At 44.2% G+C, this 15,844-nt stretch overlaps 2 protein-coding genes across 20 annotated transcripts in view; one reads left to right on the forward strand and one right to left on the reverse strand.

Annotated features, from left to right (window-relative positions):
* Positions 1-688: 688 nt before the first annotated feature.
* nyx (nyctalopin) lies at positions 689-9,506 on the forward strand. The gene is made up of 5 exons (XM_061054669.1): positions 689-805; positions 1,031-1,095; positions 4,077-4,363; positions 5,455-5,759; positions 7,528-9,506. Exons 2-5 carry the CDS (start codon positions 1,074-1,076, stop codon positions 8,348-8,350), a joined length of 1,437 nt encoding a protein of 478 aa, XP_060910652.1. The 5' UTR covers positions 689-805; positions 1,031-1,073; the 3' UTR covers positions 8,351-9,506.
* Positions 9,507-12,352: 2,846 nt separating this feature from the next.
* caska (calcium/calmodulin-dependent serine protein kinase a) overlaps positions 12,353-15,844 on the reverse strand; it is a 117,480-nt gene continuing 113,988 nt past the window's right edge. For 15 of the 19 annotated variants that reach the window (XM_061053620.1, XM_061053622.1, XM_061053625.1 and 12 more), the window contains 5 exons: positions 15,380-15,460; positions 15,211-15,291; positions 14,933-15,135; positions 14,764-14,847; positions 12,353-13,400 (listed from right to left, as the gene is read on the reverse strand). In XM_061053620.1, coding sequence (XP_060909603.1) covers positions 13,224-13,400; positions 14,764-14,847; positions 14,933-15,135; positions 15,211-15,291; positions 15,380-15,460 — 626 coding nt within the window. In that variant the 3' untranslated portion in view covers positions 12,353-13,223. The remainder of the gene's footprint in view (positions 13,401-14,763; positions 14,848-14,932; positions 15,136-15,210; positions 15,292-15,379; positions 15,461-15,844) is intronic. The other 4 variants (XM_061053635.1, XM_061053617.1, XM_061053633.1 and 1 more) reach the window with 1 other exon arrangement.

A 15,844-nucleotide genomic window follows, 5' to 3' on the forward strand; every position in this document is an offset into this window, starting at 1 on the left:
ACATCGATAAGACTTTATTTGTGAATCATTCGACTTAATGCAAGACACCAAATATCTACACAAACACACAAACGGAGCAAGAGATGGATGACTTTCTGTTTATTAAGGCAAAATGAATTGTATGTATGGATGTCCACTTGGGGTGTCTGTAATTGTATAACAGAAAATGAAGCTTAATTAAAATCCAGACTATAAATGAAGGTGTCGACTATTAAAAAATCTTAGTGCTATCATGCTTGAGAAAGACGTCCGTGGATCCATACGGCTCGTCCAGAATCTTATTTAACGGATCGTATTGATCGCCTCTCATCAGATCACACTGCTGATGGCGTGCTGATCCCATAATCCATCTCAACATCTGCATTTCTGTTAAGTTTCATTTCGTCTTCATGCCATGTGTGTTTGTGTGTGGCCGCGCTCTGCCTCGGTTTGATCTGAGAGCTTCGCTTTACTTCTGTAATCCTGCCAGACGCACATCTCTATCACTCTCTCTCTCTCCATCCATCCATCCATCCATCCATCCAGGGGGATTTGAGTGCCATTAAGAGATGGCTTTTTGGTGTGATTGTGTGTACTAAAGAGCACACACACATACACACATACACACACACACACACACACACACACACACACACACAGAGCAGGATGAGGAGTAAAAACACATCCCCTTCAGCAGGAGATCTGTGTCAGGCAGCAGCAGCTGGCTCGGTTGGAGGTGCAGACTTGACGGGATGGAGAACATGGACACATGTTTGGAGTGTGACTTTTAACACACATGGATGCAACCGTCCAGAAACATCTACAGGTGGGTTACGCTTTCATTTCTGCAGCTTTCAGGAAGCGTTTTCTTCTTTTGAAGGTCAAATATATCCCACAAAGACGATAGAAAATCTCCCTCTGTGCGTCCAGTTTTGAGACAAAACGGAGCTAAAACCGTTTGAATTCACAGATTTCAGGCTTTGGCTCACTTTTGCATAACTGTCAATGATTCATTATTAAGTGCTGCTGTGCTCTTTTTGTGCCGTTTCAGACCTCCGTTAATCCTGGCATGTCCCAGATGAGAGACTACAGTAATGACTGTCATCACTTTCACTGGTCAGTTCCAATCCCTTCACCACTCTTCAGTTATTCCTCCTCCTCCTCCTCCTCCTCCTCGACTGTTAAAACAATCTCATAACTTAAAAAAGACGCTTTATATCCTTAACTATTAACAATCAATAGTAGTGACCGAGCTGAGGTTGGTTTGCTCCTTTAACACGGATCATTTCTTCCAGTAAAGCATCAAGAAAGTTTGACTTTCTACCTCATAAATGTCGTCGATTGATCAGACTAAAAGGCTGATCTGGATCCAGTGTGGACGTGATGGGGGTGAAATCCGACCTACAGACAGTACCTATTGTTGAGAGCTAATCTCTGATGTAAGCTGTGCTTTCTTCATCACATCATCGTTCCAGCAGCAGCAGCAGCTGGCAGAGAGAGATACAGTTCAGCCATAAACCTGCCGATCAACGTGACTCTAGCATCAAATCAGTCGTCCACCTGCGTACCTGTAGAGCTACTGCAGCGAGCCAGAAACTCGGTTATTTCATTCTGTAATGCAGGTATACGTTTTATAAATGTTGGAGTAAAGAAAGAGATGTGTCTCTATCCAAATAAGCTTAGGTACAAGATATGCATCATCGATTTAACTCAGGTTTTCATCAAGACAAAAACTGAAATGAGGCCGAGGAAACTCAAAAGATTTGAAGGCCAGGATTTGAATCGTCATCACTTGAGGGGCAAAAGATGTTTTGTTAATGTTAACATACTTTTTATTAATTCACATATTGCACATCAACTATTTGCTCACTTAAAACCTGTAACAGAGACATCCTGAATCTTCTTTGTTCGGTAGCATCAAAGCTGTTTGTTGTTGTAGTTTCAACATTTAGACCGATGATTCAGACTTTATAAACTGAAAACACATTAACACACTTATGATGTCGGAAGAACGACTTCCCAACTCGGAAACTTGGACCATCCGAGGAGCCCCTGAATGCAGCATTATTTCTTTATCTCGCTGAGGAGATTGATTAAAAGCACGATTGGTTTTCAGTATTAATACATTGATATTTATACAAAGATAGGCGATGAGTCATGATTTATTCAGAGAAAACAAACAAATCTGTGTAAAATTAGACTTGGAGCGCCCTCATATATCTGAAAGGGAAAGATCCTTGTGTTCCACTGTGAGACATGGCAGTCTATTCGGGGTCACCTCTAGCTGTTACAGAGCTTATTGTGTGTCATATAATCCGGAGTAAAATATTAAAACAGCAGACATTTGACTCATAAAACGCAGACTTACGTCAGCTGTTTATTTTTCCCCCTGTGATGACCGGTCCAAATCTCTCCAGTTTATTAATCTGATTCAATTAGGAACAGTAAAAAAAAAACTGAATATGTAACGTTCTGACCTGACGGAAAGACAGACGAGTGATGCTAAACGAGCTTGTGTGTCAATCAAAACAAGGTTATGAACTCATTCAAAAGTTGATAGATGGGCAGTTTGTTGGCTTTGCCTACAAGGTGTCCATCAACCTCATGATGACTGTGAATCACTCAACTCAAAGAAATGACCAAGCAATGTAACCTCAGGAAAAAGCATGGCAAATAGTTTTTTTTAAAGATATTTTTGCCTTTTTTGGACAGGACAGCTGTAGAGAGTCAGGACATGTCGGGAGGAGAGAGTGAGGGGGATGACGTGCAGCAAAAGGCTGAGGTTTTAATTCAAACCCACGGCCGATGCTTGTGAACAGGCAAGGTTTGGGGCGCGAGACCAGTAGGGGGCCCCTGAGGGCTGACAAAATTAAGCCAAAGCAGTGACCCAAAATGTACAAATTTTGCAACGACAGTAGGAAACCTCTCTTAGGTGGCCCCATCTGATACAAATCTAACTAAAACGAAGAGGAATTCTCCGTCTATAGGAGAGAAAAAAGAAACAGGGAAAAAAGAGGAAGAGGAGTAAACGTCGGGACACTGGCAGACTGGCAGATCTCCTCCATACATGGGGCGCACGTCATAACCTCTAGCCTATTGGCACCTGTCCACGTTAATAGTTGAAGGATAAACAAACAAGTTATTTCCCTTTAATTCTTGACAAGAGCTCATGCAAGCTATTTCCACCTGTCAGTCTCAAATGTTAAATCAAGTTAACCAGCTGCTAGCTGTAGCTTCATTTTTATGGTGCAGACATAAGTGTGGCATCAATCTTATCTGTTAGCTCTGACGAAGAAGCAAAAAGGCCAACACATTCTCATCCCACCAAAGGTCTCTGAGTGCAATTTCACTTTCGCACAACAAACAGGGCTTTTAACGCCTCCTCCTCCTTAACATCAACAACAACAACAACGTGCATTTGTTGACAAGTAGAACATCTCTGAATGTGTTTGTGGCTTTGGCAAAAGACGTTGTGAGAAGCCAAAGAACTGGCAGGGTTCTGTTATATTACCGCATTTTGCTACAGCCCAAGACTGTTTGCGTGTGGAGACTATGCAAATGACTCACCTGTCCAACAGCAACATAGCCAGCTCGGCGTCAGGCTTGCAGCCTACTTTTCCTTGAGGCACTTTCCAACGTGTGAAAGCCTGTCCACCACTTTCAGCTTCTTGCTCGGTCACTTTCTCGTTTTCTCTTCTTAGCTCCATCCGTCACCCTCCTCTTTCCTCTCTTAGCCTCAGCCGGTGTATCAAACAGTACAGAGACGGGCTAACTGGCTGCTTTGTAGCTGAAGGATGCTGTGTGAACTAGTGATGTAAAGCCGTGTGCACTTCTTGTGAGATGACCGCCGATGATCAAGGGGCCCAGGCGCTCTGTGAAAATGTGAAAATGGGAGACATACTTTCTCGCAGTTTAAACTGGTTCACCCGACCTCCCAGGTGCTGGGCTGCTGGTGTTGTTGCTTTCAGCTTTAATATTCTTCATACTGAATGGGAGTGGGTTGAAACATGAGGCGAGGTGGATCTTACGAAGTTGTCTGACCTGATATAGAGCTGTTTTCACTTTGAGTTTCTGATAAAATGTCGTCTCTCTTCCAGTCTCTGTGCTGTGCCTGCTGCCTCAGGCGGTGCTGGCACGGTGGGCGTGTGTTCGGGCGTGTCCGGCGTCCTGCTCCTGCACGCAGGAGAAGAGCTGCAGCGTGCTGTGCGACCGCTCCGCCCTGGCTGAGCTGCCTAAAGAGTTTCCATGTGAGGCCTCAGCCATCAACCTGGACAAGAACAGTCTCAAGTTCCTGTCGGAGAGAGCGTTCGGCACGCTGCCCTCCCTCAAGTCTCTGTCTCTGGACCACAACAACATCTCCTTCATCACGCCGGGAGCTTTCAAGGTCTGCTGGGTTTATGTGCTGAAGTTTGTCTGATCTGTTCATGTAGAGAAATGTCCTACTTCCTCTCTGACCCCTGACATGCCTGGATTTTCAAATATCTGCTGCTGAACCTTTGGCAGCAATTTCAAAATAATGAAATGGAATTCAAATGTTGTTGGTCAAACAATCACAAAATTACATTTAGAAAACCAAACCAGCTTAACACAGAATCAATGTGCAGGTTTAATCTGGATAATAATCACATCTGACTGTGTGGCAGTTGTCACGGACACTGTTTTTCCGATGCTCTGAGCAGAAATAAACCAAACTTTCACCTCCAACACTGAGCGAATATAACTACCTGAATGTTAAAGGTCACATATCCTCCTCCTCTTCAACCAGTGTAAATAAGTCTCAGAGCTCCTCAAAACATGTGTGTAAAGTTTCTTGTTCTAAATCCACTCTGATCCTATATTTGATCATGTCTATAAACCCCTCTATTTCAGCCCTGCTCAGAACAGGCTGTTTCTGTGTCTGTACCTTTAAATGTAAATGAGCTGTGTCTGACCACGCCCCCTCTCTGGAAGGGCTTGGGTGTCTCGGGCTTTCTCGCACAAAAAACACCTAGCTATGGTAGTGTCACCCACCTGGGGGAGGGGCTACAGCCCTTTGTGATGTCATGAAGAGGAAAATCTCCAAACGGCCTGTTTGAGCACACATTTTCTTAAAAGTGGAGCAGGCAAAAGACAGAGAGGATGGACTTTTCTCATCATTGGGGGGTTTGTAGACAGACTAGAGACACATATTAGAGTTAGAGAAACATGGTGAATTTATTTTGCATTATATGGAACCTTTAAAGCAAACTTTAGTTTAAGTTCTGTTTCATTATGAAATCTCCACCATTAAACATCCAGATTGGCACCTAAAACAAATCCTTTATTTCCCACTTCATGGGACAGATTTCAACAGACATGTTTTAACTTTAACTTTGTCCTGAACAAACTTCAGAGAAAGTTGTCTTTTTGGTCTGGAAGACATGTAGCATTGAATCTTTTTTGTATTTGGCCGGAGAAAGCTTTGTGTTTGAACATACCTGACTCTCCCTCCTGCAGGGCCTCTCCAACCTGGTGGACCTGAAAATGGCGCACAACGAGTACATCAGTTACCTTCACACGCGGACGTTCACAGGATTAAAGAAGCTGGTGCGTCTGGATGTATCGGACTGTAACCTCTTTAACATCCCTGACCGTATCTTCATCGAGCAGCCGGCGCTGAAGGAGCTTCTCTGCTTCCAGAACAACTTCAGGAGGATCCCCGGAGCCATCAGAGGCATGGAGAACCTGACCCACATCTACCTGGAGAGGAACAAGATCGAGGCGGTGGCCTACAACTCCCTGCTGGGCCTAGGGAGTCTCAAGTAAGTCACAGGCAGAAAGTAGCTCGTGGTGTTAACTCACAGACCATCGAGCTAACATCACCTCATGTAGGTGGTGAATGACACTTCTTTACCTGTACTCAGGGGCGTGGCCAGACTTTTAGGACTGCGGTGGCCAAACTGGGGCTCTGACTTGTGCAGGTGTCGCCTGATTTAACACAGTCTGACTAGTGGTCCCACCTCTGGCAAGGCAAATAGCCAGTCATAGTTAAGGATTTAGGGGTGGCAACTGGGGTGGCCGATTAGAATTCAAGGGGGGCCCATGCCGACACTCTTGTTCTGTGTAACGGCTGAATGTGTTATGGGTGTAATTTGGGGATTTGGCTTGTTACCACACTAAGCTGATACAATTACTCTTAAAAAAGTTGAGGCTGGTAAGATAAGGAACAATGAGCTGCAAACAACAAAGATGGCAATTCAACCTCTGCACAGGCCCTGAGACATATGGGAACTGAGGCGGCCAAATGATAAAACATTTTAACCACAATTAATCGCTAAATTCAGTGCTTTATCGTGATTAATCACATTCTTGATTGCATGTTTGAAATTCTTGCCATTGAAAATATAACTTGTTAGGCTGGGATTTTGAATTTTTGTATTGTCGAAGAGTACTTCACTTGCTGTTTGAAATCAACCATGCTTTTATTTTGAAAATACAGTAAGGACCTTCTTGTAGATGGAAGGTTAGGACATGAAGTTAAGCACAGAAACAGGAAGTGGTCAGGGATCCCAAGCTGACGTCAAACAGCTCAAAGGAACGGTAACAAAGGTCAACGTGTGATGTCACAAGGTGGATATTACTTTGGACTTGTCAGCTGAGCTGTCAGAGAGTTTGTTAAAGTGAATTGAGACGTTCAAAGATGCAGCAGTGTCCTTCTTTTACATCACTGAGACTACAGGGAGACACTGAGGACGACTATCAGAGGCATTATTGAGAAAAGCTGCATGTAGCACACGGAGACTATTATCTGGGAAACCTAAAATGTTGTGCACAGCTTAGACAGGCCTGTAGTGCTGAAGTGTCGGGTTTTGTCAAATATTTGTGGTAAAATGTGCTTAAATGTTAAGTTTTTTGGAAAGTACAGAAAGTGTGTTTCAACCGTGTTCACCCTTTTTTAGTGTCCGTGCTTCCTGCAGGGTTATGGGTAGAGTAGTTGGGAGGGAAATGGGGCTGAGCATCCAGGGCCCCGATGGAGGAAGGGGCTCTTAAATAAATCTATACTTTTTATTTTCATTTGTCTCTCACTAAGAACGCTCACAGGGAAGGGAAAATAAATGAACGTAATTCTCTCAGTGGTTTAACTGTCGGAGTCTCCCAGCACGGTTTGCACATTTAAAAACACTAAAAGGGAAAAACTCTGGTGGCACATGCTTGGTGTTTCTTCGTTTGTGTCAAAAATTTGCGGCAGTTATCGTTCCACAAATGGCGTCATCTCAAAGGTCCATTTTTTAGTGGCTGTGCTGCTTGCAGTGTTTCTCCACCTGGTTGTGTTCTTTCTTTGCAGCTTGTCTGTGATACATTTTGCTTTTGTGTCGTTAAACTGTCTGTTTGCATTAGCATCTGTTAGCAACATATGCTTAAAGCTACATTGCCAAGCTGTTTCAGGAAATGAAGGAGCCTGATTTTTTAAAATAAAACTTCACGTCTCTGCGATTCAGCATGTGATGTTTTAATCTCACTGTGAAGGTCTTACTGTAAAAAAAAAAAAAGTCCTGAGTTTAGTCTTTGAACATCTCTCTTTAATCTCAGGTACCTGAACCTCCAGGAGAACCGGATCAACGTGATCCATGACCGGTCCTTCCAGGACATGGTGCGGCTGGAGAACTTCTACCTCAACGATAACCTGCTGACCGATCTGCCCCGGCTCGCCTTCAAGGGTCTCAGCCGCCTCAAGATGCTCAACCTCGGGGGGAACCAGCTGATCAACGTGTCTAAGACTTGGTTCAGTGACCTGGTGGAGCTGGAGGTCCTGTATCTGGACAGGAATCAGGTTATCTACATCGAGGAGGGAACCTTTGAGAACATGACGAGTCTGATCACGCTGCACCTGAACAGCAACAACCTCACCACGCTCCCCTTCCCCGTCTTCCAGCCCATCTACTTCCTGGGTCGCCTCTACCTGTTCAGGAACCCGTGGGAGTGCGACTGCTCCCTGGAGTGGCTGAAGGAGTGGATGGAGAGCTACAAGCTGGTGCGGGACATCCCCTGCGCCTCGCCCTCCTCCGTGGCGGGGCTGGATCTCGGCGCGGTGGTCTTTGCCAAGGTGAACGGCACCTGTGTGGACCCTGCAGAGCTGAACCTGACCACGGTGTCCTCAGAGGTCGTCTCCACCACAGAGAACCGCTTCAACAGCCTCATCTCCAAACTGCTGCAGCAGGAGCTCAAAGAGGAGATGGGGAACGGCACAGAGAGCCTCCGTAATGGCACGCTGCTGGAGTCCGAGGACGGCCAGCTCTCCGCAGGAGGTCAGCGGGACCGGGGGAGCAGATCTCTCCTCTGCTTCTTTGTGCTGTGGCTGATCTTTGGCTTCACTGACCAATCAGAGGGCTATTTCTGCTTGTCCTGCACATGAGAGCTGTTGAATGAGTTTGTCACTTTGCTCACTGAAGGAGTAGCTTTTCAAAGTTTGTGGTGAGAAAAGAGATTTCAGAAGAATCCTCTTCAGTGTGGTTACTGCTCTGCCAAACGGGTTTTTCAGCTTTCCTTTTTGGTGACATGCAAAGTGGATATTTTCAGCTTTACTCAGAATAAAGACTGACGTTGACAAGTCTCCTTATATACAATAATCTATGATATTTATAGGTGAACTACTCGCATTAGAGAAACCTCAGCAACGAGTCAGTTTCGTGTTTTATGCAGAGATCAGGGACGATGACGCTGCACGGCTGCAGGATTCATCTCTACAGTAAATAAGATGGGTGTTGATGATTTCAAAGTGTGGATTACTGTTATAAAAGTGAATATGTGACCCTCCACCTTTTGTTGCACAACACTCCATTTTAATTAATATTATGTAACATTCATAGCATTACGTCGTCTGTATTTATTTATCTTTTGAGTTGTCGTTCACATGGATGTGTAATGTGAACGCAGATGAGAGCTCCTGTGGTTTCTCTCCTAAACAGATGTCCTCTCTGCTCTTCATTCAGCTCTAAATGTAGGTTCTGCAGCTTTTCCCATCAATGCATTAATCTTCTTACTGCATTCAGCCTGTGCATGCTGCAGCATAATGGAGGGTACTCTCCCGTGGCTCTGCCGCTCCTACGCATGGATGTTTCCCCTCTTATGGACATGACCTCGCTGTGTACCGGGGGTGTGCTGCTGGGTGTCACCGCCATATGTCAGGCTGAACATGATGGGGGAGGGAAAAGTGTCTAAGCATGTTTCTTGGGGATGAGAAATGCTGTCAGGTAAGTGTCATTGAAAATGAATGAGCTTTTCTGCAGAGTTTATATGATATAGAAATATGAGAAGTTAAAGATACCCCGCTCTAACTCCAGCCACTGCTTTCATTTTACCTTTCTGAATGTACCTAATTTGATCTCTTCGGTCGTGTGATTACACCTTTATGATATATTTTTCTACATAATAATAAAGAGAGTTGCTGTTGAACTTTTTCCTTTTGCCGTCTGAGTGACTGGTTTCACCCTGCAGCCGACGAGCCGACCAGTTTGAGCGGTTGAACACCAGTTAATCTGCCCACTGGCCTACTGATGGCCCTTTAATGTGGGATTACGCCGTGACTAAGACATCTCACCACCCCCTCTCTCACATACCATCGATCTTCATCTCAGCTGTTTTGATCCAGAGGATGAGTATGTGCAAAGTGTATTTAATTTATCCGGGCCAAAGGTGAAACATATGAGGTGTTACAGCAGAGCTACAGTAGTCACTGGTTTATCATTTACAGTTTTATTGTAGGAAATCCTTTTTCCCCACATCATTTACCCAGAGGTAACCTGGAAAATACAGGTCATTTTGTATGAAATATAAGAGACTGAAACATGCATGTAACTCAGAGTCAATGTAAATTCATTATTCTGATCTTTCATATGCTTACTTGGCCTTCATTTGATCTGCTGTGCGTTAACTAAAGGGCTTTCCAGTTCATACTTTTGCATATCTGGAATTAATCAATTAAGCACCAACGTCTGCCATGAGGTGCCAATCTGATGAACCAATCAGACGCCTCCCTGTCTCCCTGCTCGCTCTCTACCTCTTGCGTGCTCTAGCACACACTCAAAGCGCGTCACAGATGACTTTAGGAGATTATACTGAGAGTTTACTCACCGCTGAATGAGACATGAGACGACATAGTTTCTACACAATTCAAGAGTTGAGCTGAGGTCCACTTCTGGAGCAACGGCGCTCGTGCATGTAAGTGAGGGGCGTGGCTTTAGAGGGAGCACAGAGGGGAGGGGGTGTAGACGGAGCACTGAGGGAATGCTACTTTCAAAATCATGCTAGTTTTTTTAAATGATCAACTCTGTCAGTCTTCTTTCAGATAGTTTATTTTTCTTTGTCACTTTTTACATATAGGGATTGTTAAAAAAGATTTTAATTAATTAATTAATTAATTGATTAATGGTGGCGTCTACACAGTAATTTATGAGGGAAGGATAGAAATTCAATCAATGAGAAACAAAAGCAGCAAATCCTCACATTAAGCAGATGTTACTGCTAGAAGATGTCTTCCGAATTTGCCACTTTATCTCAAATCTATGGGCTGGCCATGTTTGGCAACACGGATGAAAACGAAGGCTGTTATGTAGAAAAATTAAAATACATTTCGAGGAGATATTTCGAGGTGTCATTTCTGCTCAGTTCTCAGAGTGTAATTGGTAAAACGCTGATGTAGCCTTTATAACATTCATCAATAGGAAAGTCATTTTCTGAGATTTTAAAATCCATTCTGGACAAAAGGTTACACAAAAACACAGCTGTCTTCAGGCGTCTTTTTTCAGATGTTAATGCTGAAGTGGATTATGTAACAGAAACATAACATTCAGACTGGTTTGATGTAATCACTCTCTCTGATTGATTGAAAGCACAAAACACTGCAGCCCAGTCCTTTTTCACCTGGACATCAGGACCGACTCGCACGCTGTGCTTTACCACGTGTGTCATTTCAATTTTTGTAATCAGTTTAAACATTTTGTTCTGAAATGTTTTTCAATTTTTTGGATCATCTGAGGGATTAATGACTCCGCCCGCACAAATATGAGGAAATCTGCAAATATCTATGTCATGTTTTTAGTCTTGTCATGTTTTTAGTCTTGAAAAAGTAAGTCAAACAATTTAGTTATTCATCAAGTGTTTGGGTTTCAGTTGGTTTACTGATCAAGTTTTTTAACCAAACATCTCATGTCAAGTGTGTTTCTTGCTTTAGCTGCAGGATCAAATCGTGTTTAAAAAACAGATTATTCTGTTGTGCTGAAGGATGTGGACGGCTGTGGTTCAGTTGGTAGTCGGTCGTCTCTCAACTGGAAGGTTGGGGTTCGATCCCCAGCTCCTGCAGCCACATCAGATGTGTCCTTCCGCAAGACACTAGAGAGAACTCCCATGATTCCCCGCTAGCCTCAGTGTCATCTTTTTTTATTGTAGTATTGATTGAGAGCCCCGTGATAGAATCTACATACTGTATCTTTAAATAAGTCTCAGAGCGCCACAAAACATGTGTGTGAAGTTACTTGTTCTAAATCCACTCTGATCCTGTATTTGATCATGCCTATAAACCTCTATTTCAGCCCTGCTCAGAACAGGCTGTTTCTGTGTCCGTACCTTTAAATGTAAATGAGCTGTGTCTGACCACGCCCCCCCTCTGGAAGGGCTTGGGTGTACTCGGGCTTTCTCGCTCCATGTTCTATTGTTTACGGTGAGAAGGCAGACTCAGAGGGCAGAACAAACACCTAGCTGTGGGAGTGTCACCCACCTGGGGGAGGGGTTACTGCCCTTTGTGATGTCATGAAGGGAAAATCTCCAAACGGCCTCTTTGAGCACACATTTTCTGAAAAGTGGAGCAGGCAAAAGACGGAGAGGACGGACTTTTCTCATCATTGGGGGGTTTGTAGACATGGTGAAGTGTATTTAGTATAATATGTAACCTTTAAGATTTGTAAGTTTCTTTAAAGCTTTGGAACTTCTTGAAACTATCGACCATTAAAATAACAGATTGTATTGTTTTAAACCACGTCGTATCATGTCATGCTTTTGTGCAGTGGAAAAGACAAAAAGAAGAGCCACTCAAAGGTTCACTTTTCCAACACATAAAAGGAAATATATTTAAAAAAAAACTGTTCATACTGAAGGACGTTCATCATTGCAGAGTCATTTACACAAGGGGCAGCTGCATGTCAGTGTCATTCTCATTTACACAGTTATCAGATGCACACACTGCCTCCTCTCCCCCGGCAAAGTGATCACACCTTTGCAGAACGTAGAATCATGTACAGAATAGAAATTAAGCGTTTAATCTCCTGCCTGTCTGTTTTTAAAAACTCAATTCAACACTAAAACTTGTCGAACATCAAGTTGAGCTAAATTCCTTTTGGAGTGTAGGACGAATCAAAAGGAGAAAAATCAAGAGCTTTATTCGATTTCATTTTTTACAAACACATCTCACTACATGATCGGCTTTGATTCTTGTCTTAGTAAATCTGTGGTTTAGAAATGTCACCCCGAATGCAAAGGATGTGCATAGGTGTCACGTCGACGTCCGCTCCGTCGCTTGTACCCCCGTGCTTCCTCTGGCTGAGTTCAGCTTCCAAACCGCTGGAATGTTTTTTTTATACATATATATTTTAGTCTTCTTTACTTTGTTGGAGGTTCACAGAGGGGACACGGGAACACTGACTGACTGACAGCATGAAGCTTGCAAACGTCCACATGCATGATAACCTCATTCAGATCTCTAAAACATTAATGGATTTATTATTTAGAAGAGACAGTACCTGGTGGGAGAGGTGAGGATGTTACTCAGAGTCCGAAAAAGAACAGGGGTGAATAAATAATGACCTACAGGTGAGAAGACATCGCAGTGTGTTTGTGTGCTTTTAATTCAGAATACACACCGACAGTGTCTTTTAGAACTACAACACCCAACAGGACTACAATGCTGTGACAGAGGATTGTGGGAGGACGGACACAGTACTGTCTCTTTAAAACAAACATCTACAAAAATGTCGCCTCCTATCTAAAACAGACATGACAATATTCACGTTTGTTAACTCTGTTTTTACACATCACTATGACGAGGTCGTCTGTCGAGTCCCAGTTTGATCCGCTGCAGGATGGCGGCGCAGCGTTCAGGAGGATTCTTTGACAAGGGGGGGGGTTTGATCAAAAAAAGTTTTGATTTCTTTTTTTTTTTTTTTTTATTCTAAAGAGGAAAAAATGTCCGATGTGCTAACGCTGAGGAGGGAGGAGCTGGGTGGAGACGATGTGGATCAGTAGACCCAGGACACGGGGACCCACTGGGAAGTGGTGCAGACCAGGTCGATGGCCTCCTCCAGGTACCTGATGGTCTCATCGATCTCGTTGTTGATGATGGTCTGGTCGAAGTAGTGGGCGTAGGTCTTCTGCAGGATCTCAGACTCCTTCTGCAGCCGCTGGAGAGACTCGTCCTGCAGGGGGAGGAGAGCAGGCGGTGTTAGAGAAACGGAAGAAGGCCGAAAGAGTGGGGGACGCATGAGAGCTGAAACCGTAAAGGAGTGACAGAGGGAGTTCTTAAGGCCTCTAAATACTGTGTGATATCCAACACATGGAAGAAACATGATCGCAAAGTAGAGGTGGGAAAAACCAAAACGATTTATGTAAAAATCGAGATTCTTCTCTTCTAAGATTAAAATCGATTCATATCTTCCAAAAATCGATTTTTATTTTTCAATTTTGCTAATCAGTCACTCCCTGCTAAGTGCTAAAGCTAGCTCTTTAACTCAGTAGAATGCCAAAAAGAGTAACAAGAATAAACTAAATAAACTTTGAATCCATGGATCAATGAATCCAGAATTGTTTTGAATCAAAAATTGATTTTGATGAATCGTGACCCCAAGAATCGAATCGTGAGACAGCCAAAGATTCCCAGCCCTATCGCAAAGTGTTATTTATATAAACTAAATCGCTGAAATGTGTCCGTCTTCAGCACCATGAAACAAAATAAACGGATTCTAATAACAGGCTGAAATAACGACATCATGATGCTGATTTCTAAAAAGTCTGACGTCATGATTTGTCAGCTCTTACAGCAACAACATGTAGGAGTTCTGTTTGGTGCACTTTGGCGCCCAACGAAGGTCTCTGAGAGCAACTGCACTATCCTTAAACATAAATAGTGATGTTAACGCCTCCATCTCATCGACAACGTGCATTTTTTTTAAAAACAGAAGGATGTAGTTTACTGACAGGGTTTACTGGTGCAAACAGGATTCTGCGAGCATCTACAGCCGGTTGTCTACAATTCCATTTTTATAAAATATTAAGCAAAACAATACAATAAAAAAATCAAATTCTTGTTTTTTGCTTGCATAGTTTTTTTGTTGTTGTCTTTTTTCAGACTGCTTTCTTTTCCGCAAGTGTGGTCACTAAGCAGTCTGAACAGGGCTGTAGTCTTCACCATCGCAGTGTGACATGTGTTTCACCTGCGGGACGCACACAGTGTGTAGAGGCCTCGACTCAGCAGAGGAAGGAAGTGAACGTGAAAAAGCTCTAACAAGAACCACACAGACGAGCACACGGGGAGGAATACACACACATAAACACAACACGTCACGCTCACTGTGTCCTGTCAGAGTTTACTTACTGGCAGCGTTCGACACCACCTGGGCATCTGAGAGGAGAGCCAACCAAACAAACGCATGCAGCATGCAGAAACAAACGAGTGCAGAGAGGAATGAGAGAGAGAGGGTGAGAGAGGCTACATGCTGTGTGACTCACACACTGACCCTGCACACTTTTGCTTTCATTAATAAAAAATCAGTGTGTTCCTACCTCGTTGATCCCCGGCGTTATGGTTGGCGCGGCGATAAAGACGACGTATGGGGCAAACTCTGCCGTCCTCAGGACCTTCAGGGCCTGATGGAGAACAGGTGTTAAAGGTCAGGATGTCCTTACGCACACACACACACACACAAAGAAACACACAGAAACACACACACACCTGAGGCTCCACGTCCAGTATGGAGATGAGTCCCTGCTGGTGGATCTTGCGGATGGTCTCCAGCCTCGTCCCGTACATGGCGTCCTCGTGGCTGCCGTACTCCAAGTACTCGTTGTTGCTGATGTCCTGCATCATCTGGTCGTGGGACACAAAAAAGTAGTTCTTCCCGTTCTCCTCGTCCTTCTTGGGCGGTCTGGTCGTGTCTGTGGAGGAGAGAATGTTTAGACTTCCTGATTTGTGTCCCCGTGTTGTTAGGGAGGGAGGCGTGCGTGTCTTACGTGGGATGGGGTAGGCGAATCTGTCGGGGTGTTTGGTGATGAGTGTGTTCTTGATGTGTCGTCTTCCCACTCCATGAGCCCCTGAATAAAAACACACACACACACACACACGAGGTCAGCGAGGGTCTGTTTTCAAAGACGTTTGTGTTTGCATTTTGACAGAACTCACCTAACAACACGAGCGTTTTCCTCTTGAAAGCAGGAAGCTTCACCACCTCTTCATACGTGACCAGGTCTAGTTGATCAAACACTGGAAGTGAAAGAGAGAAGGTCAGAGGGTGAGGATAAGAGAGTGTGCAGGTACACACAGCAGCTACAGGGCTCTACTGGAGAGAGAGAGAGAGAGAGAGAGAGAGAGAGGAGGGGAGAGAGAGAGAGAGGAGGAAGAGAGAAATTGAGAGAGAGAGAGTGGAGGGGAGAGTGAGAGAGGAGGAAGAGAGAAATTGAGAGAGAGAGAGTGGAGGGGAGAGTGAGAGAGGAGGAAGAGAGAAATTGAGAGAGAGAGAGAGAGAGAGAGAGTGGAAGGAGAGAGAGAGTGGAGGGGGAGAGTGAGGAGAGAGAGAGGAGGGGAGAGAGAGAGAGAGGAGGGCAGAGACAGAGTGAGAGAGAGGAGGGGAGAGAGGAAAGAGAGAGA

This window comes from Labrus mixtus, chromosome 13, assembly GCF_963584025.1.
Source record: "Labrus mixtus chromosome 13, fLabMix1.1, whole genome shotgun sequence".
NCBI classification, from domain to species: domain Eukaryota; kingdom Metazoa; phylum Chordata; class Actinopteri; order Labriformes; family Labridae; genus Labrus; species Labrus mixtus.